The sequence below is a fragment of the Ascaphus truei genome, chromosome 2, assembly GCF_040206685.1.
Source record: "Ascaphus truei isolate aAscTru1 chromosome 2, aAscTru1.hap1, whole genome shotgun sequence".
Taxonomy (NCBI): Eukaryota; Metazoa; Chordata; class Amphibia; order Anura; family Ascaphidae; genus Ascaphus; species Ascaphus truei.
Window position 1 is genome coordinate 184,529,516 of NC_134484.1, and position 26,116 is coordinate 184,555,631.

The following is a 26,116-nucleotide window of genomic DNA, read 5'->3' on the forward strand; positions in this document are numbered from 1 at the left end:
GATAGCATAAATTTGTAGTGAATGAAGTCTGCGAGCGTATGAGATTTCCTCCAGAGGCGTTCAGAGGAACGAGTGGAGGAACGCAGCATGCGTGTGTGGGAGTTTAGCCAGGGTCTGGGGTTAGAAGGGCGAGGACGGCAGAGAGAAAGTGGGGCATGAAGATCAAGAGAGGAAGATAAGGCAGAGTTGTAGTTCCTGACCAGGTTGTCAGGGTCTGAAGTGGAACTGAGAGAGGAGAGGGAGGAGCGTAAAGTGGAATCAAGAGCTGGTAGGTTAATAGAGTGCAGGTTTCTGCAAAAACGAGGGCGAGATGGAGATGGAGATGGAGAGAAGCGAGAGAGAGAAAATGAGATGAGGTGATGGTCAGAGAGAGGAAAAGGGGAAATGGAGAAGTCGGAGAGAGAGAAGTTTTTAGTGAAAACCAGGTCTAAGTAGTGGCCATCCTTGTGGGTGCTGGCTGCAGTCCACTGTTGAAGGCCAAAAGAAGAGGTTAGAGAAAGAAAGCGGGAAGCCCAAGGGAGAGAGGGGTCATCAATGTGGCAATTGAAGTCCCCAAGGAGAAGAACAGGGGAGTCTGAGGAGAGAAAGAAAGAGAGCCAGGATTCAAAGTGAGAGAGAAAGGCAGAAGGGGGATGAGTAGAGGAAGGTGGGCGATAGATGACCGCCACATGGACCGGGAGAGGAGAGAAGATCTGGACTGTGTGAGCCTCGAAGGAGGGAAAAGCAAGAGAGGGGGGAATAGAAACTGTTCTGTAACGGCAGAGAGAGGAGAGCAGGAGCCCCACGCCTCCACCCCTGCCATCAGGGCGTGGAGTGTGGGAGAAGGAAAGGCCACCGTAGGAGAGGGCAGCTTCCAGAGCAGAGTCAGACTGAGTGAGCCAGGTCTCAGTTATAGCAAAGAGAAGCAGGGAGTGAGAGAGAAAGAAGTCATGCACAGAGAGGAACTTGTTAGAGAGGGAGCGAGCATTCCAAAGTGCACAGGAGAAAGGGAGAGAGGACGGAGGGTGGCAGGGGATGGGTATGAGGTTAGAGGGGTTGACACCAGAAGGAGTAGAAGTTGCATGTGGAAGGCGAGGACGAGAGCAAGTAGAAATAAGGCAGGGACCAGGATTGGGAGAGATATCCCCAGAAGCAAGGAGGAGAAGCATGGACAGAAAGAGAATGTGTGAGGATGATTTGTAGGGGTGTGTTTTAGTGCAGGCGGCATAACTGTGTGGTGACAGAGGGCGCAGGTAAGAGAGGAGTTCATGTGAACTGAGAAGTGGTGAAGTAAGGAGAGATGGCGAAATATGAATAGAGTTAGAGATATGAGGCTGGTGGAAGGAAGTGCATAATTTGAAAATAAGTGAGGTTACAGTAAATATAAAAAGTAAAGGTGGCATCACAGCAATAGTAATGTGTTGAGATGTGCAGAGTGGGATGATAACCTCCTTTCCAGCGTAGTTCAAATGCAGGAATCAGAAGCAGTAGAGTGTGTCCACTTTTTCCACTTCTTTTTGAACTTCCTTTTTTAAACTTCCACTACTTGAAAGATTTCTACTTAAAAGCATTTCTGCTTAAGAGCAAATTAATAACATTATAACATTAATACATAGTAGACAGTCCAAGATACATTTGTTATTGTGGTGAATCTGCAACATACTGTAGTGTTAGGGGATCGGGTTGTATTTAAGTTTCTCTGTCAGTGTGGTTTTTTTTTCCGGTACAGTGCTTTCTTTATACTATTTATTCATTATTATACTATTAATGCACAATGACACCACCTAGTGGTAGTAAAGAGACGTTACATTTGGGCACTGCATAATATCTACAGACTGTAATTTATAACATAAAGTGTCCAAGCTGCTAGGTCCAGGGGATAGAGATGTGTAACATTTTTGCTGGAGAAGGAGCGGCTCAGTGAGTAAAGACACTGACTGGCACTGGTTCAATTCCCCGTGTCGGTTCCTTGTGATCTTGGGCAAGTCACTTTATCTCCCTGTGCCTCAGGCACCAAAAACATAGCACTGTAAGCTCCACGGGGCAGGGACCTGTGCCTGCAAACTGTCTCTGTAAAGCGCTGCGTAAAACTAGCAGTGCTATACAAGAACATGCTAATATACAGTGTTCGACAAACCTATACATTTGCTCGCCCCGGGCGAGTGGATTTAACCCCCGGGCGAGTAAATATTGGCCCAAGCAGCACACGTTTGGTACTAGGTGGCGAGTAGATTTTTTTGTGTGGCGAGTAGATTTTTTGGTGATTGGTCAACCACTGCTAATATAATTATTATAGTTTACAAACCAGGCAAAATATGCCCTATTTGTTTTCGCCAAAAATGTCACATACATTTTTAAAGTTCGCAAAAGAAAAAATCAACAAACATTAAACGTTCATTTGACGGTCACACATCCCTAAATTCAGGTCACAATTCTGGCAGAAATTGGAAAGATTGGCAATAAGGTTAATCACTGTCACCTTCCAGAAACGTTCACAAAAATGTAGAATGTTAGATAAATTCTCCATAATTTTTTTGGCAAAGCACATTTAAGGACTGTTGCATATTTCTGAGGAGTATAGTTTTACTAGTTATATTAATTCACTCACAAGACCTACCAGTCCAAGACCACTACTTTCTATGTGCAAACAGCAGGTCCACACAGCTCCATAATTGAATTAACAATGCGCTAACTTAGGTTAACGCATCATTAAGTGTTAACGGTTATCTTCAAAGATAAAACATGCAGTGTTAAGTACTGTTTCAGTCGTAATGGGGCTTCCATTAACTATAACGGACGTTAGTGCTAATGATATGCAAAGGAGATGTTCCCTCCAACGCCTATTTACAGAACTCTGTTCAACATCACACGGAGATTTAAAGAGATGTTTGTTAGGTCATAGCTAAACTTGGCATTCCTCACATCCAGGCCCTAAAATAGGTGTTTTACAGGGTCTGGGTGACAGTAAGATCACAGTTAGATATGATTTACAAACATATTGTTATTTACAGGGTTCTTTACTAATCATGATACACGTAGAAAAAGAAAGCAAAGAGCGCACTGCCAGGGAGTCAGGTGGTGAAAAGATAAAATCCATTTATTACAGAACTTATCTGATAAAAAACATCACCCCAAGGGGGGTATCAAGGATAAAGGACCTACCCGTCCGAAACGCGTAGGAGGCTGTTTGTTACCCCCCCTGGGGTGGTGTTTTTATCAGATAAGTTCTGTAATAAATGGATTTTATCTTTTCACCACCTGACTCCCTGGCAGTGCGCTGTTTGCTTTCTTTTTCTACGTGTATCTGGATTATCTCCATGGCTGGCACGCCACAGTGGACCCCTAGAAACAGCAGAAGTGGGTAAGGATTATATATCTTTATGTTTGACCACTATAGTTGAGTACTCTAACTTGGACTGTGTAAGCTACCATGAGGCAATAATTCTACATATGGTTATGAGTGACTCACAGGCCATTTCATTTATTAAACCCACTCTGCTATACTGGGGTCCTTGAAGATTCATATTCTATGGATTAGCCGTTATATGGTTGGAGCACCCCTTGATCTTCTACTCCTTGCTATATAAGTTCTTTCCTAATCATGTCTTGGCTTTTCAAACTTTATTTAAAAACCTATGGAGGGTCTGGATGGGAGTACTGCCACCTTGACTTAAGCCTATGCTAATGAGATAACTAACGAACATTGTTTTTGCATATAATTAGCTTTGTGAATTTGCGTTAACCACAGGAAACATAACGTCCGTTGTTGTACTTTCTTTAAAAAAATGAAAAGCGAGTATTTAGTTTAGAGAGACACTTTGCTTTTATAGTTTAAGCCTTTCGTATATCTCTTGCTGGCCTCTCAGGCAGCAAAGGATGCTTTAAAACACGATCCAAAGATCTTTGCTCCAATGTTTAACATTGCCCGAGTTCAAGTACAGAACCACTACATTGTTGAAGACATTTCTACCACTGCTCACTGTGGACATCTCCTTAACCTTTGGTTTCATACAACTTGTACCACATTAGAGGTCATAAGATCGTAAGTGACAATAGATAACCTTAAACAGAAACACTGCTAAATATACGAAACACAACCTTTCTGCAGCATTGAAGCCTGACTTTTAAGAACATGGGTGTGGGGCCGTTTGCTGATAATCCTTCCAATAAAAATGTTGTGCTACTGAATGCTTTAGTTTACATTCCTCCTGCCCTACCTTTCTCTTTCAGTTTTATTTCCAGGTGACATCGTGAATACACGTGAATAGCTGCCCCGAAAGATGAACTATTTGTCCTGAGTTCACTTTAAGTTTCATTTCCAACATCAAAACCCACAGTTTACTTTGTTTAGTTTGCTGCGTTTATATCCATTGACCACTGCATCTCCCATGTAGAGGAGGTAAATGGCATGTTGCTGTATGAGTACCATCATTCAAGAAAACTATTGTCCCCTTATTTGGCATCGATGTTCATCTTAGATCAAATCGCACACATCCAGTAGTGTGAACCGTGGAGGCGTGGGATATTGGCTGTATTGTCGTAATTCAATGATCAAAAAACAATATTAAGGTATATTCTGCAGCACAGTGCAATGTGAGTGTGAAATGCAGTTATGTATAAAAAGAATAGATACTAATAATAATTAAGTAATAATTAAGGAGATCAGTGTTTGCATAATAGTTCAATCCGAAAGGAAAGAAGGATCTACTCTGTGGCAGGGGTGATCTAGAATGTTGTACAGTACTTCTCGGTTCTTCCGTCCAGCTCTGGCCATATAAAGATGCTTTGACATCCCTAGAACCTAGTCAAGGTGTCAGTATGAAGATGTAAACATTCAAGGAGACTAACTGGGCATAACACTCTGTTAGACTTGATTAGGGGACTTCATTTGAATTGTGCTAATAACAGTCATTTTACAGTGGGCGACCTCCGTTTGCAGCACCTACATTTTTGTTGCAATAATTTGTACATAGACCATTTGATAAATATGGTTTATGCAGCTGACAGTTGTCTAGTGCATTATCATTGATGTTGGTCGCTTCTGGCACAGTGTTACAGTTTTTTGCAATCGAAGAGCAATAAGATGAACACTGAAGCAGAAAATCGGTTTAGGTTTTAATGGAACATTCACCGCTCATGTTTGTGCAAACCTTTTATCTCCATAGCAGAGAAACAAATTGAATTTCAGTTTATTTTGTGTCCTCTGAAAGGCTGTATCATTGAACTGCATTTTAACTTGACCCATATTATGCTGAGGATGTGCGTATTTGATGTTCAGAGGCATATTGGAAAGGATAAAACACACTTAGACACAACAATTTTTTTTGTTTAAAATGTATAAACATTCCCAGTTCATCAAAATGCAATGCAAGTGTCCTGACTTGTTGTAGCTTATTAAAATGACCGTTCAACTCAAATATTTTCGTTGCTTATTTCCAGTGTGAAGCAAAACTGAAGCTGGATTGTTGTGTAACTCCACAAGTCTCCTGAATGATAAATCAGTACAATGCTATGTGGCAAGCGCCAAGATGTGTTAAAATGCACTACTTTGTATGTACTTGTCATTACTTGTCCGTCAGGTACATCCATTTTCACAATAAGTGTATCACAATAATAGCACATCCAAGTATCATATTGGGCATGTTTTCTCCTGTCTCATCGTTCCTATGTTATGCGACTCCTCTGTTAACCGACAGTTAGATACAGTATATGCTTCTTTGTTTGACATGTGTATCAAGCTATTTATGAGCATGTAAAAATAGATTGGGATCCATATGTTACATTTATAGCCCCTCGTTCTTCTGGGACAAGTTTTTCGGACTGTTTTTTTTTTTTTTTCCACATGATGTTTGCTGTGGAATCTTTTCAGATTGCAAACGATCGGAACCAATGAGCAACTCAAACACACTCAGTGTTCTCAGGTTGGAGTGCACTGAAGTCCAATAGAATCTTTGGCTTTTGTGCTGCGAAGAGAGGAGCAATGTATGTCGGTGTGTCTTTGATATTGCTGTATGTTTTCTGCAAGCAGCGCTGAAATGAGAAAAGAAATGGTTTTTTAATCTCATACATTTTTTTTTAATTGTGATTTTTGTTGGGTGGTTGGGACACAATGTTTAGTAAGTTCTCTGCCATTTGATCACATTGTCCAAAATATATTGTAGATAGAACTGCGTCAATGATCTACTTTCACCAAATGTTTACAGAATTGTACATCTCTCCCACCATTTGCAGATTTTCACAATGTTTTGGCAGATTTCTTGATTTAGTGCAAATATAAAGACGTGTGGAAAAAAAACGCACTTGGCTACATTACCTGCACTATTCTTTTCACCGGATTCACGATTTTCTAACTAATTCTGAGGATTATTTTGCTACAACTCAAGACAATTCCACAGCTATATCCCTTCTATATTATTGTTATGATTACTCTCAGGCTGGGGAGTTTGTTTCCTGTACTTTATTTGTATTTATTGCATAATATTTCTAAAAACTCACAATTCAAACTTTCATGAGAAAATAGGAAATAATTGATGACTTTCTCAAAAAGTGAAAATCATATTTCACTGCAATTACCATGATAAGATGTATTTCCCCTGAAAGCTGTTCCAATAAACTAAAATCCATACACATATCCACTTATAGCACTTTCATCCATACTGTAGCAAAACAATGCATTTAACAAGGGAATGAAAAATAGATGTCTATGGCAACCACATTTTCAACCGGAAAGTATGTCATATATCCAATTATAACTCGAAACAGATCTCATCGTCTATAAGAAATTCAGCAATGTAGTAGCACTGTTCTTCTAGTCTGATTATTCTTCAATAAATAAATAGTGTGATAGTGTCAAAATCACTTGGAGGTATACTTACATAGCTGAGAAACATGATGACTACGGACAAAAGCACAATCACAGAAAATACAATTTCTGGGGTATGATTTATTCTCTCGACATCTGTTTTTTGCTTAGAAAAACCTTGTAAAGAAAAGAAAATATTTAAAAAAGTGCTATATATTATTGACATCCCTAATTGTAAAAGTGGAAAAGTAGTTGACATTCAGATGCCTCCATCTTTAATTTGAATGTCCCAAAATTGATTTAAATGGTTACATGCACCATCATGTATAGCATAGAAGGCAAACATTCAGATACATTTCAAGATATATACAGCACCGACATTGTTTATTGCACTAAATCACGACGGCACACCGAGATCTACCCCAGCTGCCGCCAGTAACAACCGCGCGCCGCCGCGTTTCCCCCACGCACCCCCCCTCCACTTCGCGCGCAATTTAAATCCCTTCCCGACCCCGTACAAGGCTCCTGCTATGCCCCTCTGCTTCCCCGCACCCCCGCTTACCTTCATTTGATCTCCAGGGGTGTCGGGGAAGCCAGGGGAAGACGGGGAAGACGGGGAAGCCGGGCGCGCATGTTACTGTGACGTCACAGTGCGCCGCCACGCGCCGCGGCTACCCGCTTCCCAGCCGCATGGAGCCGGCGGCTTTTGCTTCAATAAGCAATGTCGCTACTGTACATGTAAGGTGTGCTCAAACTTAGATATACAGGTAAACCCCGTTATAACGCGCCTCGTTATACCGCAATTCGGTTATAACGCGGTTTTCCCGTGGCTCCCGTTTTTCTCACTGCACATACTGCACACACACTGAACACTCACTGCTCATTGCTCACACTGCACACACACTGCTCACACTGACACACACTGCACACACACTGCTCATTGCTCACACTGCACACACTGCTCATTGCTCACACTGCACACTGCACACACACTGCTCACACTGACACACACTGCTCATTGCTCACACTGCACACACACTGCTCACACTGACACACACTGCTCATTGCTCATTGCTCATTGCTCACACACTGCTCACACTGACACACACTGCACACACTCACTGCACACAGCCCTCACAATACTCTCACATGTCAGCAGCCCACCCCCCCTCACATGTCAGCAGCCCACCCCCCCCTCACATGTCAGCAGCCCACCCCCCCCTCACATGTCAGCAGCCCACCAGCCCGTTTTTCACGTCAGCAGCCCACCCCCCCCTCACATGTCAGCAGCCCACCCCCCCCCTCACATGTCAGCAGCCCACCCCCCCTCACAGGTCAGCAGCCTTTAATTTGAATGTCCCAAAATTGATTTAAATGGTTACATGCACCATCATGTATAGCATAGAAGGCAAACATTCAGATACATTTCAAGATATATACATGTAAGGTGTGCTCAAACTTAGATATACTATTCAGAGCTGTCAAAAACATTAGTAGAGATGGGCGGCATTTACGACATAATTCCAATCAGCAACGGATTGGTCCGTTTCTTTCATCCTCCGAATTCTGTAGATCAGTCTCAGAAAGGCAGATTCAGGTTTTTTTCCTGTTACTGTACCTAAAACCCGTCAAATGGAATTCTAATCCGTCAATGGAATTATAATGGGGGCAGGAGAAATATAGAACTATCAATGTAAAGATGTTCCACAGATTTAAGTTGCATCCGTTGACAGATGCTTTAAAATACGTGCGGGCGGGACCCAACGGCAGATTTTGAAGAATCCGGGCGGCTTTAAGATTAAGCAATGAGACGCCGGATTTCATTCTGCGGATCGGATTGGTCCAGGAAAGCTCGAGTCTGCCCATCTCTAAACATTAACACCAATTGAAGAAAGTGGCTTAGTCAATGGTAAGTAAATACTGTGCCAAACTACAATCTGATCTGGCTCTATACAGCCCATCCTGTACAGACTATCCCTAACTCATTACATGGCCTAATGATACTTTCATACAGTCCGCAAGTTTTGTAATGTAATGGCCTTTCTCAAAGAGGCACCTCTATGAAAATGGCATCAGACAATAAAATACTTCAGGATAGTCACTAATTGGTTTGCTGTTTGAAGCCAATTTAGATTTATAAGGGATAAAATACAATTTTGCTCTAATTTGGTATTTACCTGGTATTGACAGAGCCCTTATTAAGACAGTTTGTTCAAGAAAAATATCCATAAGTTCTTCATGGTTTTTCTTTAATAAAACGATATGATTATGCTTGGTGAACAATCCTGTGTAATGAATTTAACTCTAAATCCTGGAGGGATTACTGTTTAATGGAAATGGAATGGAAGTGAGCAGGGAAAAAACAATTTTAGGAATGTGTTGTATTAAGTTTGAGTCCCATTGATCCTTTTGCTTTCTATAAAAGATTATAACTATAGACTTAATTTGTGATGACATATTAACTATATAATTTGAAAGAACAGATGCAGCGGCCGTTATTTGAACACTTCACGTGGTGTATACCTCGGAATACCCATGTCAAGGCGCGTGATTTCTTCCAACCGTACCGCCTTTAGACGCGAGTGCAGGCGCGTGCAGAAAATGGCATTTTAGTGTTGTGGTTTTTAAACACCTGAAATTGACACAGTAGCACAGTACTGTACACATTACAATTCATTCATTTCATTGCACACAAAGAAACAGAATCCATGAAATTCAAACAAAGAAAACCGCGATAAACACGTGTGCCTGGGGCGATTGGCCGCGTTGATGCCGCGTGGAATACAGCAGAGCACACGAAAACGGCTCCGTGATTTGTTCGAATAACGGCCGCTGCATCTGTAAGTATCTAATTCACAAGTATTATACATAGATGGTCAGTTTTTCATGGGTACTTTGCAAAAACATGGTGAGATTTTTACATTTCTCAAATTTGAACCCCAAGTATGTTGTCAAAACAGTTTTAGTCTCCACACTGCTATCACTTGGCTGTGTTTATTGCATTATCTCCTTCCAAAAGTCTTACAGTGTAAAACACCTACAGTACTTAAACACTATTACATTCTACAAACTATATGCAATTCATCCGAAATGGGTAGTACATCCTGTGTATGTGCGGGAGCTGTGCAAGTTACAATAATAAACAGTTAACACTTTTATACCTGAAACTTGGAATATGGCCGTACTGTTTCGATGTGTTCCAAATGGTTCCCACACTGAACATGTGTAGTTGCCACTACCTGTGACTGTGCAATTACTGAACCTAAGATCACATCGAACATCCATCAGAAGATTGATATCTTCTTCCCGGTTTTTATTAACCTGAAAGAGAATACCACCAAAGACATCATCACCAAAATACATCTAATATATCTATACTATATTTCTAAGTTTGTTATTCCGTTTGTTTGCTTGTATGTCCGAAGCATCGAAATCTCACAAACGGCACGAACGTAGCACAAAACATTGTGCTGTGGATTTGTAGGTCAACGCAACTATTTTGAGCTTTATTTTGGTGTTACATATATTTTTTATGGTTGAGGACGTTTGTTTATGGGATTGCGCTGTTGTGTTGTATATATGTATACAACACGACAGCGCAATCCCATAAACAAACGTCCTCAACCATAAAAAATATATGTAACACCAAAATGCTAAATAAAACAAATATGCAAACTTATTAGTCCAAAGAGTACTTAATCCAGTCTTCGAACAGGGGAGAACCTTAAAACCAAAACCAAATGACAGGGGGCAGCCGAATCCAAAGGAAGAATCACTTCCATACTGAAATGAGAAAGAAAAAGCGCACCCCCTATATATATATATATATATATATATATATATATATATATATATATATATATATATATATATATATATATATATATATATATATATATATATATATATGAGGTATCAGTACCGTGTTAGCCGAGCTTCCATAATCAAAAAATAAATAGACAATACCGTTCTGTGGCTAACGAAATGCTTTTATTTGTGCGAGCTTTAGAGATACACTGATCTCTTCTTCCGGCGATGTTACAATGAATGAAGCAAGCAAAGGGTATACTTAAAAACAGTGTCTCTTGGAATGTTATCTGTGCTTGTCTCCTTCTCCACCCCCCCCTTGTGTGGATGTGATTTATGGCTGGAGGTTCCTGAAAGTTAGTGATGTAAGAGTGTGTGTGTGTATCTGTGTGAAGATAAATGAATGGAGAACCCACAGTGTATACAGTGCTTTACAAAAGGTGTGTGTGGAGTGGGAGTTAATATAAATGGTGTGGGTAGGTACTTCCTTTCCTTGTTTTTCCATCCCCAATAGGGACCACATAGTATCTACACACACTTTTAGTTTTGCTACAATCTACCCACACCATTTATATTAACTCCCACTCCACACACACACCTTTTGTAAAGCACTGTATACACTGTGGGCTCTCCATTCATTTATATTCACACAGATACACACACACACACACTCTTACATCACTAACTTTCGGGAACCATTTAACACCTCCAGCCATAAATCACATCCACACAAGGGGGGTGGGGGGAGACAAGCACAGATAACATTTCAAGAGACACTGTTTTTAAGTATACACTTTGCTTGCTTCATTCATTGTAACATCGCCGGAAAAAGAGATCAGTGTATCTCGAAAGCTCGCACAAATAAAAGCATTTCGTTAGCCACAGAACGGTATCGTCTATTTATTTTTTGAGATATATATATATATATATATATATATAAATATATATATATAGCATACGAACCAATCCAAGGACCAGTAAAGAGACAGCAAACTGCACGGGGTTAATCCAAAAAAACTGTATTCAAAACATAGACACACGTAAGCCAACGTTTCGGTCCCAGTGTTCGACAAACCCGGTCGCCCACTCGCACCTGGCGAGTGGAAATTGGCTCGTGGCCAGTTAGATTTCCCTTGCTCTGCAAAAAAAAAATCTCTCTAGCTGATTGGCTGATTGGCTGATTGGCTGTGACGCGGGATGGAGCTGTCAGGATTTTTTTTTTTTTGGGCGCTGAGCAGTCAAGCCGCCCATCCTTCTCTGCACGAGTAAGTGTGTGTGTGTTTATTTTGCTCACGCGGGGTTCCTGCCTCCTCCCCCTGTGGCTGACTAGCATGGGTATTCCTTCCCCGGCACTCCCTTGGCTGCCCGCGTGGGGTGAGAGAATGGTTGAGGGGGGGGGCGGGTGGTGGTGCGGGGCAGTGGAAGTGGTAGCGGTGGTATTCCTTCCCAGCCCCCGGTGCTTCCTTGGCTGTCCTCGTGGGGGGGGGGGGGGAAGCGGGGCAGTGGTGGTGCGGGGGTGTTCCTTCCCCTCGGTCCCCGGCTGTCACGGGAGACTCCTGTGGCGGGTAGGATCTCAGTGGCCGGAACAGCACGAGCGTAGTAGGGGTCACAAGCAGGGTTCCGAGGCAGGCGGCAGGTAGCGAAGTCAGGTACAAGCAGAGGTCCGAGGCAGGCGGCAGGTAGCAAAGTCAGGAAACAAGCAGAGGTCCGAGGCAGGCGGCAGGTAGCGAAGTCAGGTAACAAGCAGAGGTCGGCAACGAGGAGACTGGAACAGGACAGGGGAGCAAGGACAGGTCTGGGGGCAGGGACTGAGAACAGGAACAAACAGGGACAAGCCAGATTACCAGCAAGGGCTTTTACTGTGAACAGACTTCTATAATACAGGTACAGGTACAGAAAACAGATCAGAAGCATGTGCATAAGGAGTCTGACTTCAAGCAAAGCAAAAACAACAGACAGGAAGCAAGCTATAAAGGACAGAGACAGGAGCAACAAGAAGACAGACAGAGGAACCCAGAGCCAACAGAAGGCAGCAGCACACCCAGTGGACAAGGAAGCTATGGCTAGGCAGGAGGTCTAGGCGATCCTGACATTACTCCCCCCTCTCAAGAGCATTCTCCGGACGATCCTCCAGGCTCTTCCTGGAGGCCTTGATGAAAAGTGGACTCAAGGTGACCCACCTCTGGTGGTTTGTCAGCGAGCAGAGAGTACTCCACAGGTACAGACTGAAAAAGTCCATCAGAAAGCCGACAGAGGAATTCAATTCTCTCTCGGAACAGTTGAATGTCAGGATGCATCAACCCAAACGCCAGAGAATCTGTGAGCAGTAAGCTTGACTTTGCAGAGTAGGTCACAGGCTCAGCAGAGGACGCATCAGATATTCGTAGATAAACGGAAGAACGTGCGCTTGTCTTCACAGCAGGAGCAGAGGAGCCAGTAGATCCTCCTGACAACTCTCCAGGTTTATCAAGGTGTCCCTGATGGAAGGCCGACTCACGATGGCCTTCAGACAACACTCCATGTTTTGCAGGAACATAGGGATCAGCAACAACTCCGGACAACCCTCCAGGCTCTTCAGGGAAATCTTGATGGAAGGCCATCTTAATGTGTACGTCAAGTGCTGATGGGAAATCTGTGAGAGGTGCATTAATCCTCATCGCAAGAGCGTTGGCATCAGCATCAAGAATATTAGGCATAGCAAGGAACTTCACCAGGGATCCGTCTAACGTCATAGCAGGGGCATCGGGAACAGATACATCAGGCTCTTCACATGCGGCAGAGGGGACATATTCACTTTCCATGGTCTCTTTTTGCGACTGCCGTTTCGTGGCATCACCCAATGAAAAACCAGCTATTCGAGTTTTCAGCTCTTCCTCCAGCGAGGCTCTGGTTATGCTCAGTGTGGCCTTCAGCTCCTCATGCTGTTCTTTGGGGACACACTGGGTACTCAAATAATCTTGCAGCATCTTTATTTTGTAGGCAGTCTGGAAACTTTCTTCCTGCAGAACTCGCTGCTTTTCTTCAGCATTCACCCATTTCTCCTTGGTGTCCTGCAGATGTGTATGCAGTTCTCACAGCTGACTGCAGCATATTTTCTGCTTGTGTGCGCCGCTCCAGGGTGACACATTCTTCTTGCAGCACTCTCTCTGCATTCTGCAGTGTTGTCTGCACATCTAACTTTTCCTGGGCCAACTGTTTCTTCTCCTCTCCTAATTTATGGAGTTTCTTATCTCCTTCACTGACTTGGACATAGAGATTCTTGCACTCTGGTGTTACAGTTTCAAAACTGATATTTAACCCTTCGAAGATTTCTCTCAATGAACCTAGTTCTGTGTTGAAGTGGCAACTCTTCTCCTTAGAGGCTTCCAGCTCTGTAGTAAGCCTGTGAACCTCTTTCTGAGATGCTTCCAGTGCTGCGTCAACTTGAGCCATGAAAGTCTGGTACTGGGCAGAATCAGCGTAGGCCTTCTCCAGCTTACTTGACAAGATAAACCTGTCATTCTCCAACTGATATTTTTCTTTTTCCCAGTCACCCTCTGCTTTTTCCAGCGCTAATTGCATCCTTGACTTTTCTTCTATCAATAGTCTCTTCTCTTCTGATTCATGGAGTCTTTTATCTCCTTCACTGGCTTGGACAGAGAAGTTCTTACTCATTTGGTTTATAGTTTCAAACCTACTATTTAACTCTTCGGAGGCGTCTCTCATAGAACGTATCTCTGTTTTCAAGTAGCATCTCTCCTCCCGAACGACTTCCATCTCTTTTTTGAAGTAGCAAATCTCCTCCTGGGAGACTTTAAGCTCTGTATTAAGCCTGTCAATTTCCTTCATAGAGATTTCCAGGAATTCGTTACTTTTAGAAGCGAGGCGCCGATTCTCAGCAGCATCAGTATATGCCTTCTCCAGCTCAGCTGACATGACATCCAGGTCACTCTCCAACTGCTCTTTTTCTTTCTCCTGTAGAACACACTTCACAATTGCTGAGGATAGACAGTCTTGTAGTGCAGAATTAGCTTCTTGCTCCTTATCTAAACGTCCATACAGACAATCAATCGCTTTCTGTGCAGCTTGAAGCGTCTGAGTAGGAGCATCTTCCTTCTCTTCCACTATTCTTGGGATACGTCTGTGAGTTGCCTTAAGCTGCAGCATATCTCTTTCATCAAATGCAGACTCTGAGGTTAAATTTTCATTCTTAATTCCTTCTGCAACATTCACAGTAATGCCTCCCTTCTTTTTCTTCTTCTTCCTTGCTTTGAGAAGCTCTGAAGAATCAGTGGTACTGTGTTCACATTTACTGCTCAAGACTGTTTGAGTGGGAGCCATAATTAAACCACACTTCCCAAGAAACCAGTAAAGAGGAAATGTGTTTTTAAAACAGAAGCATTAGAATAAACAACAGGAATATTAGACACAGAGAGACACAAGATAGGAGAGCTGACCCTTTGAGACTTTAGCATCAGTCACAGAGATTTATAAATGCAAGGAAAAAACATAGACAGAGAAACCTGTAGTTATATCTGAATCTTTAGGCATCAGGTGTAGGGATATCATATAGACAGAGAGAACCTGCAGTTACATCTGAATCTTTAGGCATCAGGCGTAGGGATATCATATAGACAAAGAAAACCTGCAGTTGGATCTGAAACTTTAGATATCAGGCATAGAAATATCATAGACAGCAGGAAACTAATACAGAGAAAACTTGTAGTTAGATCTGAAACTTTTGACATCGGACATAGGAATATCAGACAGAGAACCCTGCAGTCAAATCTGAAACCTTTGATATCAGGCGTAGGGATATCATATGTTGCAGAGAAACAAACTTTAGGGGAACTTGCTGAAACCTTAGAACCAATCATATGAAAAACTACAGATTGCAGTGATTTTTCCTGCATGCAGTAACAAAATAATGGAAGCACTCTTGTCTTTTGAAATGGGAACCCTGTGAACAGCAGTGGTCCAACCAGGGATGCAGAGACAAGCCTTATCCAGGAAATGAAAAGTCAGAGTCAAAAAAGGTGGCAATAGGTACTGCAAGGGTTAACCAAGGCACTGCACAAAACGAAAAATCTCAAAGAAAGCTGCAATAGTCTCTGCAGCAACAGTTCTAGTCTCAAAAAAAATGTTTTTTCGTTATGAACGCAATAATTCTTGCAGAAAATTTCACAGCAACAAAAAAAAAACCTTTCAAAATCCCAACTTGGATTTCCAAAAAAGAAACGAAAGTACTTATCTTCAACCATGTGGATGTGGTCTGCTGCAGCAGGCAGGAAAGGGTGCAGGCAGAAGAAGAATCTGTTCCAGCGAGATCCAGAAGTGGCCTTTGCTTTCTGTCACGGGAGACTCCTGTGGCGGGTAGGATCTCGGTGGCCGGAACAGCACGAGCGTAGTAGGGGTCACAAGCAGGGGTCCGAGGCAGGCGGCAGGTAGCGAAGTCAGGTACAAGCAGAGGTCCGAGGCAGGCGGCAGGTAGCAAAGTCAGGAAACAAGCAGAGGTCCGAGGCAGGCGGCAGGTAGCGAAGTCAGGTAACAAGCAGAGGTCGGCAACGAGGAGACTGGAACAGGACAGGGGAGCAAGGACAGGTCTGGGGGCAGGGACTGAGAACAGGAACAAACAGGGACAAGCCAGATTACCAGCAAGGGCTTTTACTGTGAACAGACTTCTATAATACAGGTACAGGTACAGAAAACAGATCAGGATCAGAAGCATGTGCATAAGGAGTCTGACATCAAGCAAAGGCAAAAACAACAGACAGGAAGCAAGCTATAAAGGACAGAGACAGGAGCAACAAGAAGACAGACAGAGGAACCCAGAGTCAACAGAAGGCAGCAGCACACCCTGTGGACAAAGAAGCTATGGCTAGGCAGGAGGTCTAGGCGATCCTGACACCGGCGTGTGTGGCTGTGTGTGTGTATGGGAGAGTGTGTGTGTGTGTGTGTGTGTGTATGAGAGAGAGTGTGTGTGTATATATTTGAGAGAGTGTGTGTGTGTGTGTGTGTGTATGGGAGAAAGTGTGTGTGTGTGTGTGTGTGTGTGTGTGTGTGTGTGTGTGTGTGTGTGTGTGTATGGGAGAAAGTGTGTGTGTGTGTGTGTGTGTGTGTGTGTGTGTGTGTGTGTGTGTGTGTGTGTGTGTGTGTGTGTGTGTGTGTGTGTGTGTATGGGAGAGAGAGTGACTGTGTGTGTGCAGGACACCAGAAGTACACCCCCCCCACCCAGTCACCCAGTCAGTCCCTCCACCCAGTCACCCAGTCAGTCACCCCACCCAGTCACTCAACCCCCCTTCCAGTCACCCCCCCACCCAGTCAGTCATCCCCCATCCAGTCAGTCACCCCCCTCCCAGTCACCCCCCCACCCATCACACCCCCACACTCCCACCCAGTCAACCCCCACCCAGTCTCTGTCGCCCTCTCTCTCTCTGTCGCCCTCTCGTCTCTGTCGCCCTCTCTCTCTCCCCCTCTCTCTCTGTCACCCTCTCTCTCTTTCGCCCTCTCTCTCTGTTGCCCCCTCTCTCTCTCTGTTGCCCTCTCTCTCTCTCTGTTGCCCTCTCTCACACTCTCTCTGTCGCTCTCTCTCACACTCTCTCTGTCGCTCTCTCTCACACTCTCTCTGCCTGTTGCTCTCTCTCACACTCTCTCTGTATCTGGATCTCTTATTTACCCTATATATCTTAACTGCCCTATACCTACACCGAAATAACCTATACTGCTTTCTTCCAGATCTGATTCTCAAGCTTCACACGGGAGACATCGGAATCCGCCCCTAACCCAGAAGACAGGTAGGGAACACCTCCCCTCCAATGTATAACATTGCGGGAATGAGGGTACCTGGACATTGAGGGACTGCGGATCAGGTAAGATCCCAGGCGGGATTGCTGCTTTAGATATTGTGAAGCGGGCGCATCCAGACACTGGTTAAAGGGTGCAGGAAACTAGTCATTCAAATCTTTTTTTTCTAAATCCGACATTTACACACACACACACACACACACACACACACACACACACACACACACACACACACACACACACACACACACACCAAGGACTAATTGTAGTATAATGTAATACAATAAATAAACTTATGTCAAAAACGAATGTTGTTCTTACTAGGAATTAATTTAAAAAAAATGAAAGCGGGCGGAGCGGGACTAGGGCGGGGCTGGGGGCGGGACCAGGTGGTGAGTAGATTTTTTTGTTCGGCGAGTAGATTTTTGGGTGATTTGTCGACGTGTGTGTGTGTGTGTATGTATGTATGTGGGTGGGTTTGGTGTTCTGAGCTTGTTGTGATTGTGTTTATCAATATGATGTGAACCCGCCTGTCTTTGTCATGGACGTTTTAAGGGGTTACATTTTTTCATGGCAGGGAGAAGCAACTTTGTATCATGCTGAAAAAGGCCATTGTTCCCATGAATGTCTGTAGCATTATAGATTGATATACCTATAATATTTTCGCATGTTTATTTTACATAGACTAATTTTTATTTTACTCAAGAACCAGTTAAGTAATATGACTAGGACCTCATTCAGCAGTGTTCTTAATGCCTCTGTTTGACACCTGCAATCATGTACTTTCGTCCAATGTCTGCATGCACCACAGTGCACATGGCAGGGAAACACAGTACCAGTGTAACTAAAAGGTATGGTATGCCAAACACAACAAAGAAATATATTTGCTGCATAATAGGAAATTCAGTGTTGAAGGTTGTATATTGGTGCGTTTCTCTGGCAGCGGTTTGCAGAGGGAGCTGGACTGCTCTAAAGCAGGCTACATCTGTATTCTAAAACATCTCTTGGGTAAGGCTACTTGAACCAATGCTGGTAGCCGACAGCTCCAAAAGGAGGAAGTGAGATGGAGATGACGCCACGTAGAAGGTGTCTGGTGACATGAGATCACTAGATCTTTGGTTTTATGTCTTATTTTAGTGGAAGTCCCGTGTGAACATAAATTCAGGTTATTTTTACAGTCTATAGAATATAAGAAAACTATGACATTTTATGCAATCTCACAAGATATAATTAAACTGTTTTGAATATATAAAACTAATGTCTACTGTGTGTGTGTCAAGCCAGTAAAATACCAGCCAATGATCAAACTGTGCACATACATCACAATAAAAGTCACCTAAATGTGACCTTTCTCCCCCCCCCCCCCTAACATTTTTACTGCCATAGGCAACTGCATCACATTGTAAAAGAAGCAGGAACACATCCTTAGCTATAACTCTGAGGAGCCATTTGAATCTTAGAATAATGCTGTGTTAAGTGATAAGTACAAATAAGCTTTATAAGTTAGGAAATGAAGCATGTGCAATGGTGCATCATATACAAGTTCTAAGAAACAAACATCTAAGAAGATGGCTTACACAAAGCTATAATCAAGGAGTAACATGTTGTTACATTGTACAGTATCCTACTTTTTAGAATGAACCTTGCTTAAAAGTTAAAAGGAGCTAGTATTCAGTATCTAATTCAGAGGGTAATGTTTTAACGTGCTAACTTGATTACATAGCTGTGTTTATGAAGGTACTAGTATACTTTTGTGTTAGAGGTCCTGTTATAGCTTATTGCGATAATACTGTATACATTCAAGAAATATTCTGCAGCAAACTACAAGGGACACTAAATAAACAAAGGCATGTACCAAATGTATTCGCTTTACCTAATTGATAAATGTATTAGTTTCCCACAGTGTCCTTCAACTTTCCAGCTATTTGTGAGCAATTAGATTGTAAGCTCTTCAGGGCAGGGACTCGTTTTCCTAAATGTTACTTTAATGTCTGAAGCATTGCTTCCCTTTATGTGTTATTTGTATTATTTGTTATTTACATGATTATCACGTGTACTACTGCTGTGAAGCGCTTTGCACATGAATGGTGTTATATAGATAAAGATATACATACATATATACATACATACAATATTATTCTGACCTATCAAGTTTAACTCATTTGAAGTATTTTACTCATAGCTAGGCAAGCCCAATCAACTGTGTCCTGAATAACCTCATATACTTCAATGGTATCTCTTTTAAATTAAAATGATTGATGCATGTCAGTACTTAATCCATAACCACAAATCCTACTAATTGTGCTCCTTGGAACTGAACAGCCATGTATAATTATATTAAAAACTCACGTGTTTCCCATCCCCACATGCCTCTTCCACGGCATTGGACCATGTCATATTGCACAAGCAGGAGAAACCTTGGTCCCCATTAACTATACATAGCAGCACAGTATCTTCAGAGCACGCCACTGTCATGTTTAGTTGGGTCACCTGATCCTTTCTAGCATGGACCAAACACCACACTGCAAAACACAAGAAAACACACACATATTTAGGGATATTAAGTAACCATACACAGATTCATAACACCAAACAACGACTATTTTGCTCTTACAACACAAAACCAGAAGATTGATAAGAGAATGAACTTACAGTTTCCAAGCATTAAATATTTAAAGTGCCAGTTTGTGAGCATGTCTGCTGCAGCGTGCGGGTGTAAATGACATTTCTCTGAGTGTCCTGCTGTCAGCCCACAGCAGGGATTTCCTATGTCGTAATGAAAGCTGAAAGGCCAGCCCTGCAGGTGGGAGGGGAAATCCCTTCATGGTTGAGCAAGCTAAAGAAACAAAGAAGTTCATGAAAACCCCCGCCTACTGCCTGCTAGATCCGCTCTGGCTGCTAGCATCAAAATAACTTTCTTGGTGGCATTTATTAGCAGGCTCTCTTTTTTAAGCGGTGATGCAGCTGGGAGATTTTTTTTACAAATATCCCCCTCTGCCTCAGTTCTAAAACATCAGATCAACAATTATTCTAGGCAGCAATTAATTGTACATTCTATATACATTATAAATTAGTGCTATATTGTTTATTTATTTATAAAAAATGTTTTACCAGGAAGTAATACATTAAGAGTTACCTCTCGTTTTGTCCTGGGCACTTATGATGAACAAATACATAGTTATATTAAGTGAGCAGGGTTATACATTGTAATAAATCATCATTGTTACAGACTGATGATTAGATTGTAAGCTCTTCAGTGCAGGGATTTCCTTTCCTATTGGCTGATTTTGCTGCACTTATTGTATTATTATAATTCCCTGTACTGTGTTCTTTGTGAAGCGCTGAGTACACTTTTGGCGCAATATAAATAAAGACATACAATACAATACTGATTAAGCTAATCCCATTTCGCAGCCCTCCAGCTGCATTCAATTGAACCAACAAAAATAATGTGTGCACAGAAGCCATGTGACCATTAATACTGTGCCACTCAAGTGTCCGTTTAGGCACAAATCGCCCAAATCTTACTTCCTGTATTTCAGCAGCTACCGTAGGAAGAATCTCAGTGTTTATGCGATTCACTAGCTGCAATGGATAATGAGGGAAAAGCAGGGTTGCTGACCTGTCTGAGACGTGAATGTGCTCACAAGATATATTTTTATTTGCTAGATAACTAAGCAGACTTGACAACGGTTTTGACGAGTGGTTTTCCACCTTCACTAGCTCCGTAACCCATTATATGTATTGTGACTCTGTGAAACCCCCTGAAAATGTATTGGGCCCACAAAAACCCACCTCACTTACCTTATCTACATAAAAGTACTATTACTGCGGTAGGGTTTATATTCAGTATTATTAACGAATAATATATATATTTGCATATGTAGCGGTCATGTAAAATGGCTACAGTCATCTCTCCTGCTGACAGTAAGGCCTGGTAAGTTGTGGGCATGCCAGCAGTAATTATGGAGGTTTGCCCTCACACCCTGGTGAGGTGCCCTATGTATGGATGGGAGTGGTCACAGGCTCTGACTCCATGGTTAGTGATGTCAGAGGTGTGTCAGTTCCAGAGTGTACATAAGGCACAGCACTGAGCCAAAGTTAGTGTGTGTGTTGCTGGAGGAGGAGTAAGAGTAGGAGCAGTTAAGAGTTATGTTATAGTAGCTGAATAAGAAGACTGTGTCCAGGGACCTGGCACAGAGTAAAGACATCCCGGCTGGGATAGGGAATCCCTATTTAAGGAGAACTACACCTTGTAAAGGGAAGTGCTGTGACAATGGAGGGCTAATACACCCCATAGTGGAGGGCAGCATGGCCCACCGTCCAATAAAGATGCTCTTAATTACAAACCCTCTCGTGTACATGTGTGAAGTGATTGTACAGAGAGGAGCACCACAGAGGAGTTCCTCGCCAGGACCATCCCCAAGTGACCGAAGGGACCCTGATGAGGTGGAGGCGCTGCACTGGAAATAGGTAGGACTCAGCACACTACCTCAGCTGCCTGTCTGGACGGGTCCTCCCCATACACCATCATGCGGGAGACTCAGGAGTCCTGTTGCCAACAGGTGCACCACCAGACACTACAACACTGTAATGGGGACCGGTTAGACCACAGGGGCCAATGTGAGATTGGGTGGGTCAGGCCGGTTCACAAAAACCGTTACATTTGGTTCCGAGCTGCTGAGATCAGATCTGTCAACAGGACAGGCTCTAGCTAGGCACACTGGGAAACAGGGAGAGTGTCTGCTGCCACTCTGTGCTGCGTAGGGACGGACCTAGGGGTGGTCAGGGGCTGACAGGGTATTGCCAGTTCGCAGGGACGACCTAGGGGCCTGAAAGGAGTGAGGGGTTTGGAGCAGGGCTATAGCTGACCGAGTCACTTTGAGGTAGTGCTAGTTGGTAGGACGCCAGAAGGGATAGCCTGTTAACGTGGTCAGGAATCCTGGAGAGGGTCTGCGCTAGGCTGACCAAGAGAGGTAGACGCCAAGTACTGCATGGCAGAGCCAGAGTACTCTAGCCCATTCCAGACACTTACCATAGGGAGCACAGACTGGGAGGATGGAGTTACAGCAGACACTGAGAGAGTGAGCCTAGCCTGAGGTAGTGCAACATGAGTCCAGCCTAGATCAGGTACACATGTGGTGGTGCATCTGAGCAAATCTTTATTATACTGGTGTGGTGGCTGCCCCGCAGAGCGGAGCCCCATGTATGATAATTGGTACGAGAGCGTGACAACCCAAGGAATGGAGGATCCGCGTGGTGCGGAGAGCCCAAAATGGCGACCAGAGGCTGATGGGGAAGGCACCCGTGGCGTGCGCCCCACTGAAGAGCAAATTGTCGCCGAGCTGTCTTTAACTAATCTGCTCTGGAGTGGAGCGAAGGCGGTGGCTGCCCCGTTTTTGTCCTGTCTGGGACACCGAGGTGCCCCCCTTGAGGAGTGTGAGGACATTGTGATAAATGGGGTGGAGCACAGTGAGGATGGATGTCAGCGGACGTGCAACCAAACGAATGCTACCTTGTCAAGAAAACAAACTGACATTTCGGACTCAAAAGCTATCCAAAATGGCGGCTCCCGCTTGCTAGGGAGACCGCGTGGGCCAGTCGCAGAGAACTTGGCTGATTCAGGACTTGCAAAAAGCTGGCCGGGAATGGCGCGAACAGCAGAGCCCCGCCCTGATGGGGGGCATGGCGCGAAAGCTATGGCTGCGCCTTCATGGACAGTGACTCACTCGGCCCCTGTGCTGAGTCAACCGCTTAGTCTATGGGACCCTCCCCTGATTTCAACCAGGGGGAGTGACTTTCAACTATGGCCTGTGGGAATGCACCCACTGGGCCCAGGGACTGATATCCAGACGGCGCCACTACAAGAAGTAGTTCCGGCCGCGGAGGTAGCGTGCAAAAAGGAGGGATATTTTGCACGCAAGGCGGCTGCCAGGAGAAGGCGGGAACTAGCCGCGGGAAAAGAACCTCACCCTGATGGGAAAACTGGCGTGAAAACGCAGACCGCGCCCACCAGGACTGAGAAAGGCGCGGCCTTAATTAAGGGGCATGCTATTCCCCTGTGGGACCCGCCCATAATTGCAACCCCTGGGGGCGGGTTGCAGCTATGTCAGCAGAGGGAGGAGCCGAAGCAGGAAGTGGCTGGCCCAGCAACTTCTACCCGTCAGTTGCGAGGAACCACTGACCTGGAGAGACCCATACAGAAAGTGGACCCTATTAAAAGGATGGCCTGCTCCTCCACTGTGGGCACTATGGTCTCCACCCAGCCCTACTCGGTACCCGGCGGGCTACTGGTAGTCAGGGTGGCCAACACCGAGATGGTGGTCGGGCTCTGCCTTCAATGCGGGCTGCCCGGAGGCACTGTTAATACAGCGGCACGTTGCCCACAATGCGGGACATTATACTTGTGGCCAATGCCGACGTTCATCCCGATCCAATCTGCTGACCCCCCGGGGGATACGGCTAGGCACTCCGCCGAGTCCCCTGGTGCACTGTGGATCAGTTGTGGAAGTCCCGGAGAAAGGGGACTGGAGTCGATTAAATCGGCTGGGTCAGCAGCAACCGAGACGGTCGGGTCACCCCCCAACCGAACTGGAAAGAGACTATCGCCCCGATCGGTGACCCCTAAGTCGGGGAAGGGAGACTTCTCGGATGAGGATCTCCGCGAGCTAGCGGAGGTGAAATCAAGGCCCAGGAAAGAACCGGGGAGGACGACACCCCGTGGCGTGAGTAGCAGCCTGGAAAGCAGGGCATCCCCCGCAGATCGGCGAGCCGAGAGACGGAGTCCCTCCGCCCCAGGATATGGCGGCGACGGGCGAGAGACGCCTACACCCCTGCGGAATAGTAAGAGAAGGCCACTTACTTACCTTGCTCCGGTAGACGGTGTAGCGGAAACAAGGCCGTGCCAGGCCCAAGACGCACGTGCGGAGAAGACACCACTTCCGGTGGAGACGACGGCGGAGCTTCCGGATGTCGTCATCGAGGAAGAGATCCCGCATGGGGGTCCGACTCAAGATGACGGCACTTCCGGTTCCGGAGAGGACATCACTCCCGGTGGCGACGGCGGAACAGACGGGAAGGAAGCAGCGACGCTTCGGCGATCGGGTGAAGGTCCCCGATCACCTCAAGGGCCCAAGAGCTGGATGGGTGAACCGCAGACTGAGGAGGGTGAGCTATCCTCATTGGATCAATCCATGGACAGCCGGGAACGGGTCGTAGTCCCGTGGCGCCCCCTCGCTTGCCCTTACGCCCAACCCCACGCCCTAGGTAAAATCCCTGCCCCCATCACCTATTCCACGGGTTCCCCGCCTAGCCTAGAACTTGTGGACGTGCCTTTGGGGGAGGAGGAGAGACGGACTGGGGAAAGACAGCGCAGTTGCGCTACAGAGGGCATTTCTCGGGGTAGGGGAGAATTGGGTAAGGCCGCGGTAGGCCGGTGGTTGCCTCCTGCGACCAACAAACCAGAGGAAAAGGCCCTGGGACCATCACGGTGGTCCGTACCACGGTCGGCACGGACATCGGGGGTATTTTCGTGGGGGGATGCGGACGAGAGTGACTCAGGGGATTCACACCGCTTCAAGGAACACCGTTGGTGGGCCCCACTCTTTCAAGGCTATGTAGCCTGGATGGACCGTACGCGGTTTCTCATCCGTAGGGAGGAGGTAGTAGATTTTTGGTGGGCCGAAGGAGAATTCACCCCTGAGCAAAGAGATAGGGAATTGCAGGACCGGTGGATTAAGATTGAGCACAGGGAGATAGAGCCCATGGGCCCTGACACACTGTCAGACCCTGTGGATCCTGACGAACCCCTGTCATGGGTGCTACCTGGGAGGGCAGGTAGGGCTGATCTGACCAGGATCAGTAGAGCGGAACGGGCAATAATGGCTCGATATAAGTCTTCCCACGGGTTGGAGTACCCTTATGTCCTTGAACCCCTCATGGAGGAGATAGAAGAAAACAGAGAAAGGTGGCTTAGGGAAACCATCGAGATGTATCTGGTCAGTAAGGGGAGTGAAGTTACCGGAAGGAGAGCAGAGGACAGAATAGATCACCTGATGCGAGTGTGGAGTATAGGGAGGAACATACATAAGCACAGGGTGACCTATAGGCCCGAGAGGGGACTGCATAGGCATTATCATGTCACGGTCCTGGACATGGGTGGTAGAGAGGTTAGAAAACCTGACCCGAGTCACTACTATTAGGGGGTACTGAGGCATTACGCGGGTTCGTGGCTGCTGGTCGGGGCGGGCTTGGCGAGATGTTACTGTGGTCATTTTTCTGTTGTATTGTGCAAATCTGTGTGATGTTAACAATTATGTTTTGTGTTACAGTGCTTCCTGGAGGAAGGTATGCAAATTTAGGTCCCAGCGAGGACGATGGGATTCACCAGGGGGAGAATGTAGCGGTCATGTAAAATGGCTACAGTCATCTCTCCTGCTGACAGTAAGGCCTGGTAAGTTGTGGGCATGCCAGCAGTAATTATGGAGGTTTGCCCTCACACCCTGGTGAGGTGCCCAATGTATGGATGGGAGTGGTCACAGGCTCTGACTCCATGGTTAGTGATGTCAGAGGTGTGTCAGTTCCAGAGTGTACATAAGGCACAGCACTGAGCCAAAGTTAGTGTGTGTGTTGCTGGAGGAGGAGTAAGAGTAGGAGCAGTTAAGAGTTATGTTATAGTAGCTGAATAAGAAGACTATGTCCAGGGACCTGGCACAGAGTAAAGACATCCCGGCTGGGATAGGGCAT

At 45.0% G+C, this 26,116-nt stretch overlaps 1 protein-coding gene across 1 annotated transcript; it reads right to left on the minus strand.

The window, feature by feature from the left end:
• Positions 1 to 5,152: 5,152 nt before the first annotated feature.
• LOC142488617 (uncharacterized) lies at positions 5,153 to 20,148 on the minus strand. The gene is made up of 5 exons (XM_075589059.1): positions 20,024 to 20,148; positions 19,721 to 19,893; positions 9,943 to 10,102; positions 6,855 to 6,958; positions 5,153 to 6,009 (listed from the first exon to the last, which is right to left on the minus strand). The coding sequence occupies exons 1-5, from the start codon at positions 20,064 to 20,066 to the stop codon at positions 5,878 to 5,880; spliced, it is 612 nt and encodes a 203-aa protein (XP_075445174.1). The 5' UTR covers positions 20,067 to 20,148; the 3' UTR covers positions 5,153 to 5,877.
• Between the last annotated feature and the right edge of the window lie 5,968 nt (positions 20,149 to 26,116).

Bases quoted from the DNA above. Each gene is read 5' to 3' on its own strand.
- LOC142488617 (XM_075589059.1), bottom strand. From the start codon at position 20,066: ATGCTCACAAACTGGCACTTTAAATATTTAATGCTTGGAAACT. The intron at 19,894-20,023 runs GTAAGTTCATTC...TGTGTTTTGCAG, and splicing joins ATATTTAATGCTTGGAAACT to TGTGGTGTTTGGTCCATGCT. The intron at 6,959-9,942 runs GTATAAAAGTGT...TTTCTTTACAAG, and splicing joins GGCCATATTCCAAGTTTCAG to GTTTTTCTAAGCAAAAAACA.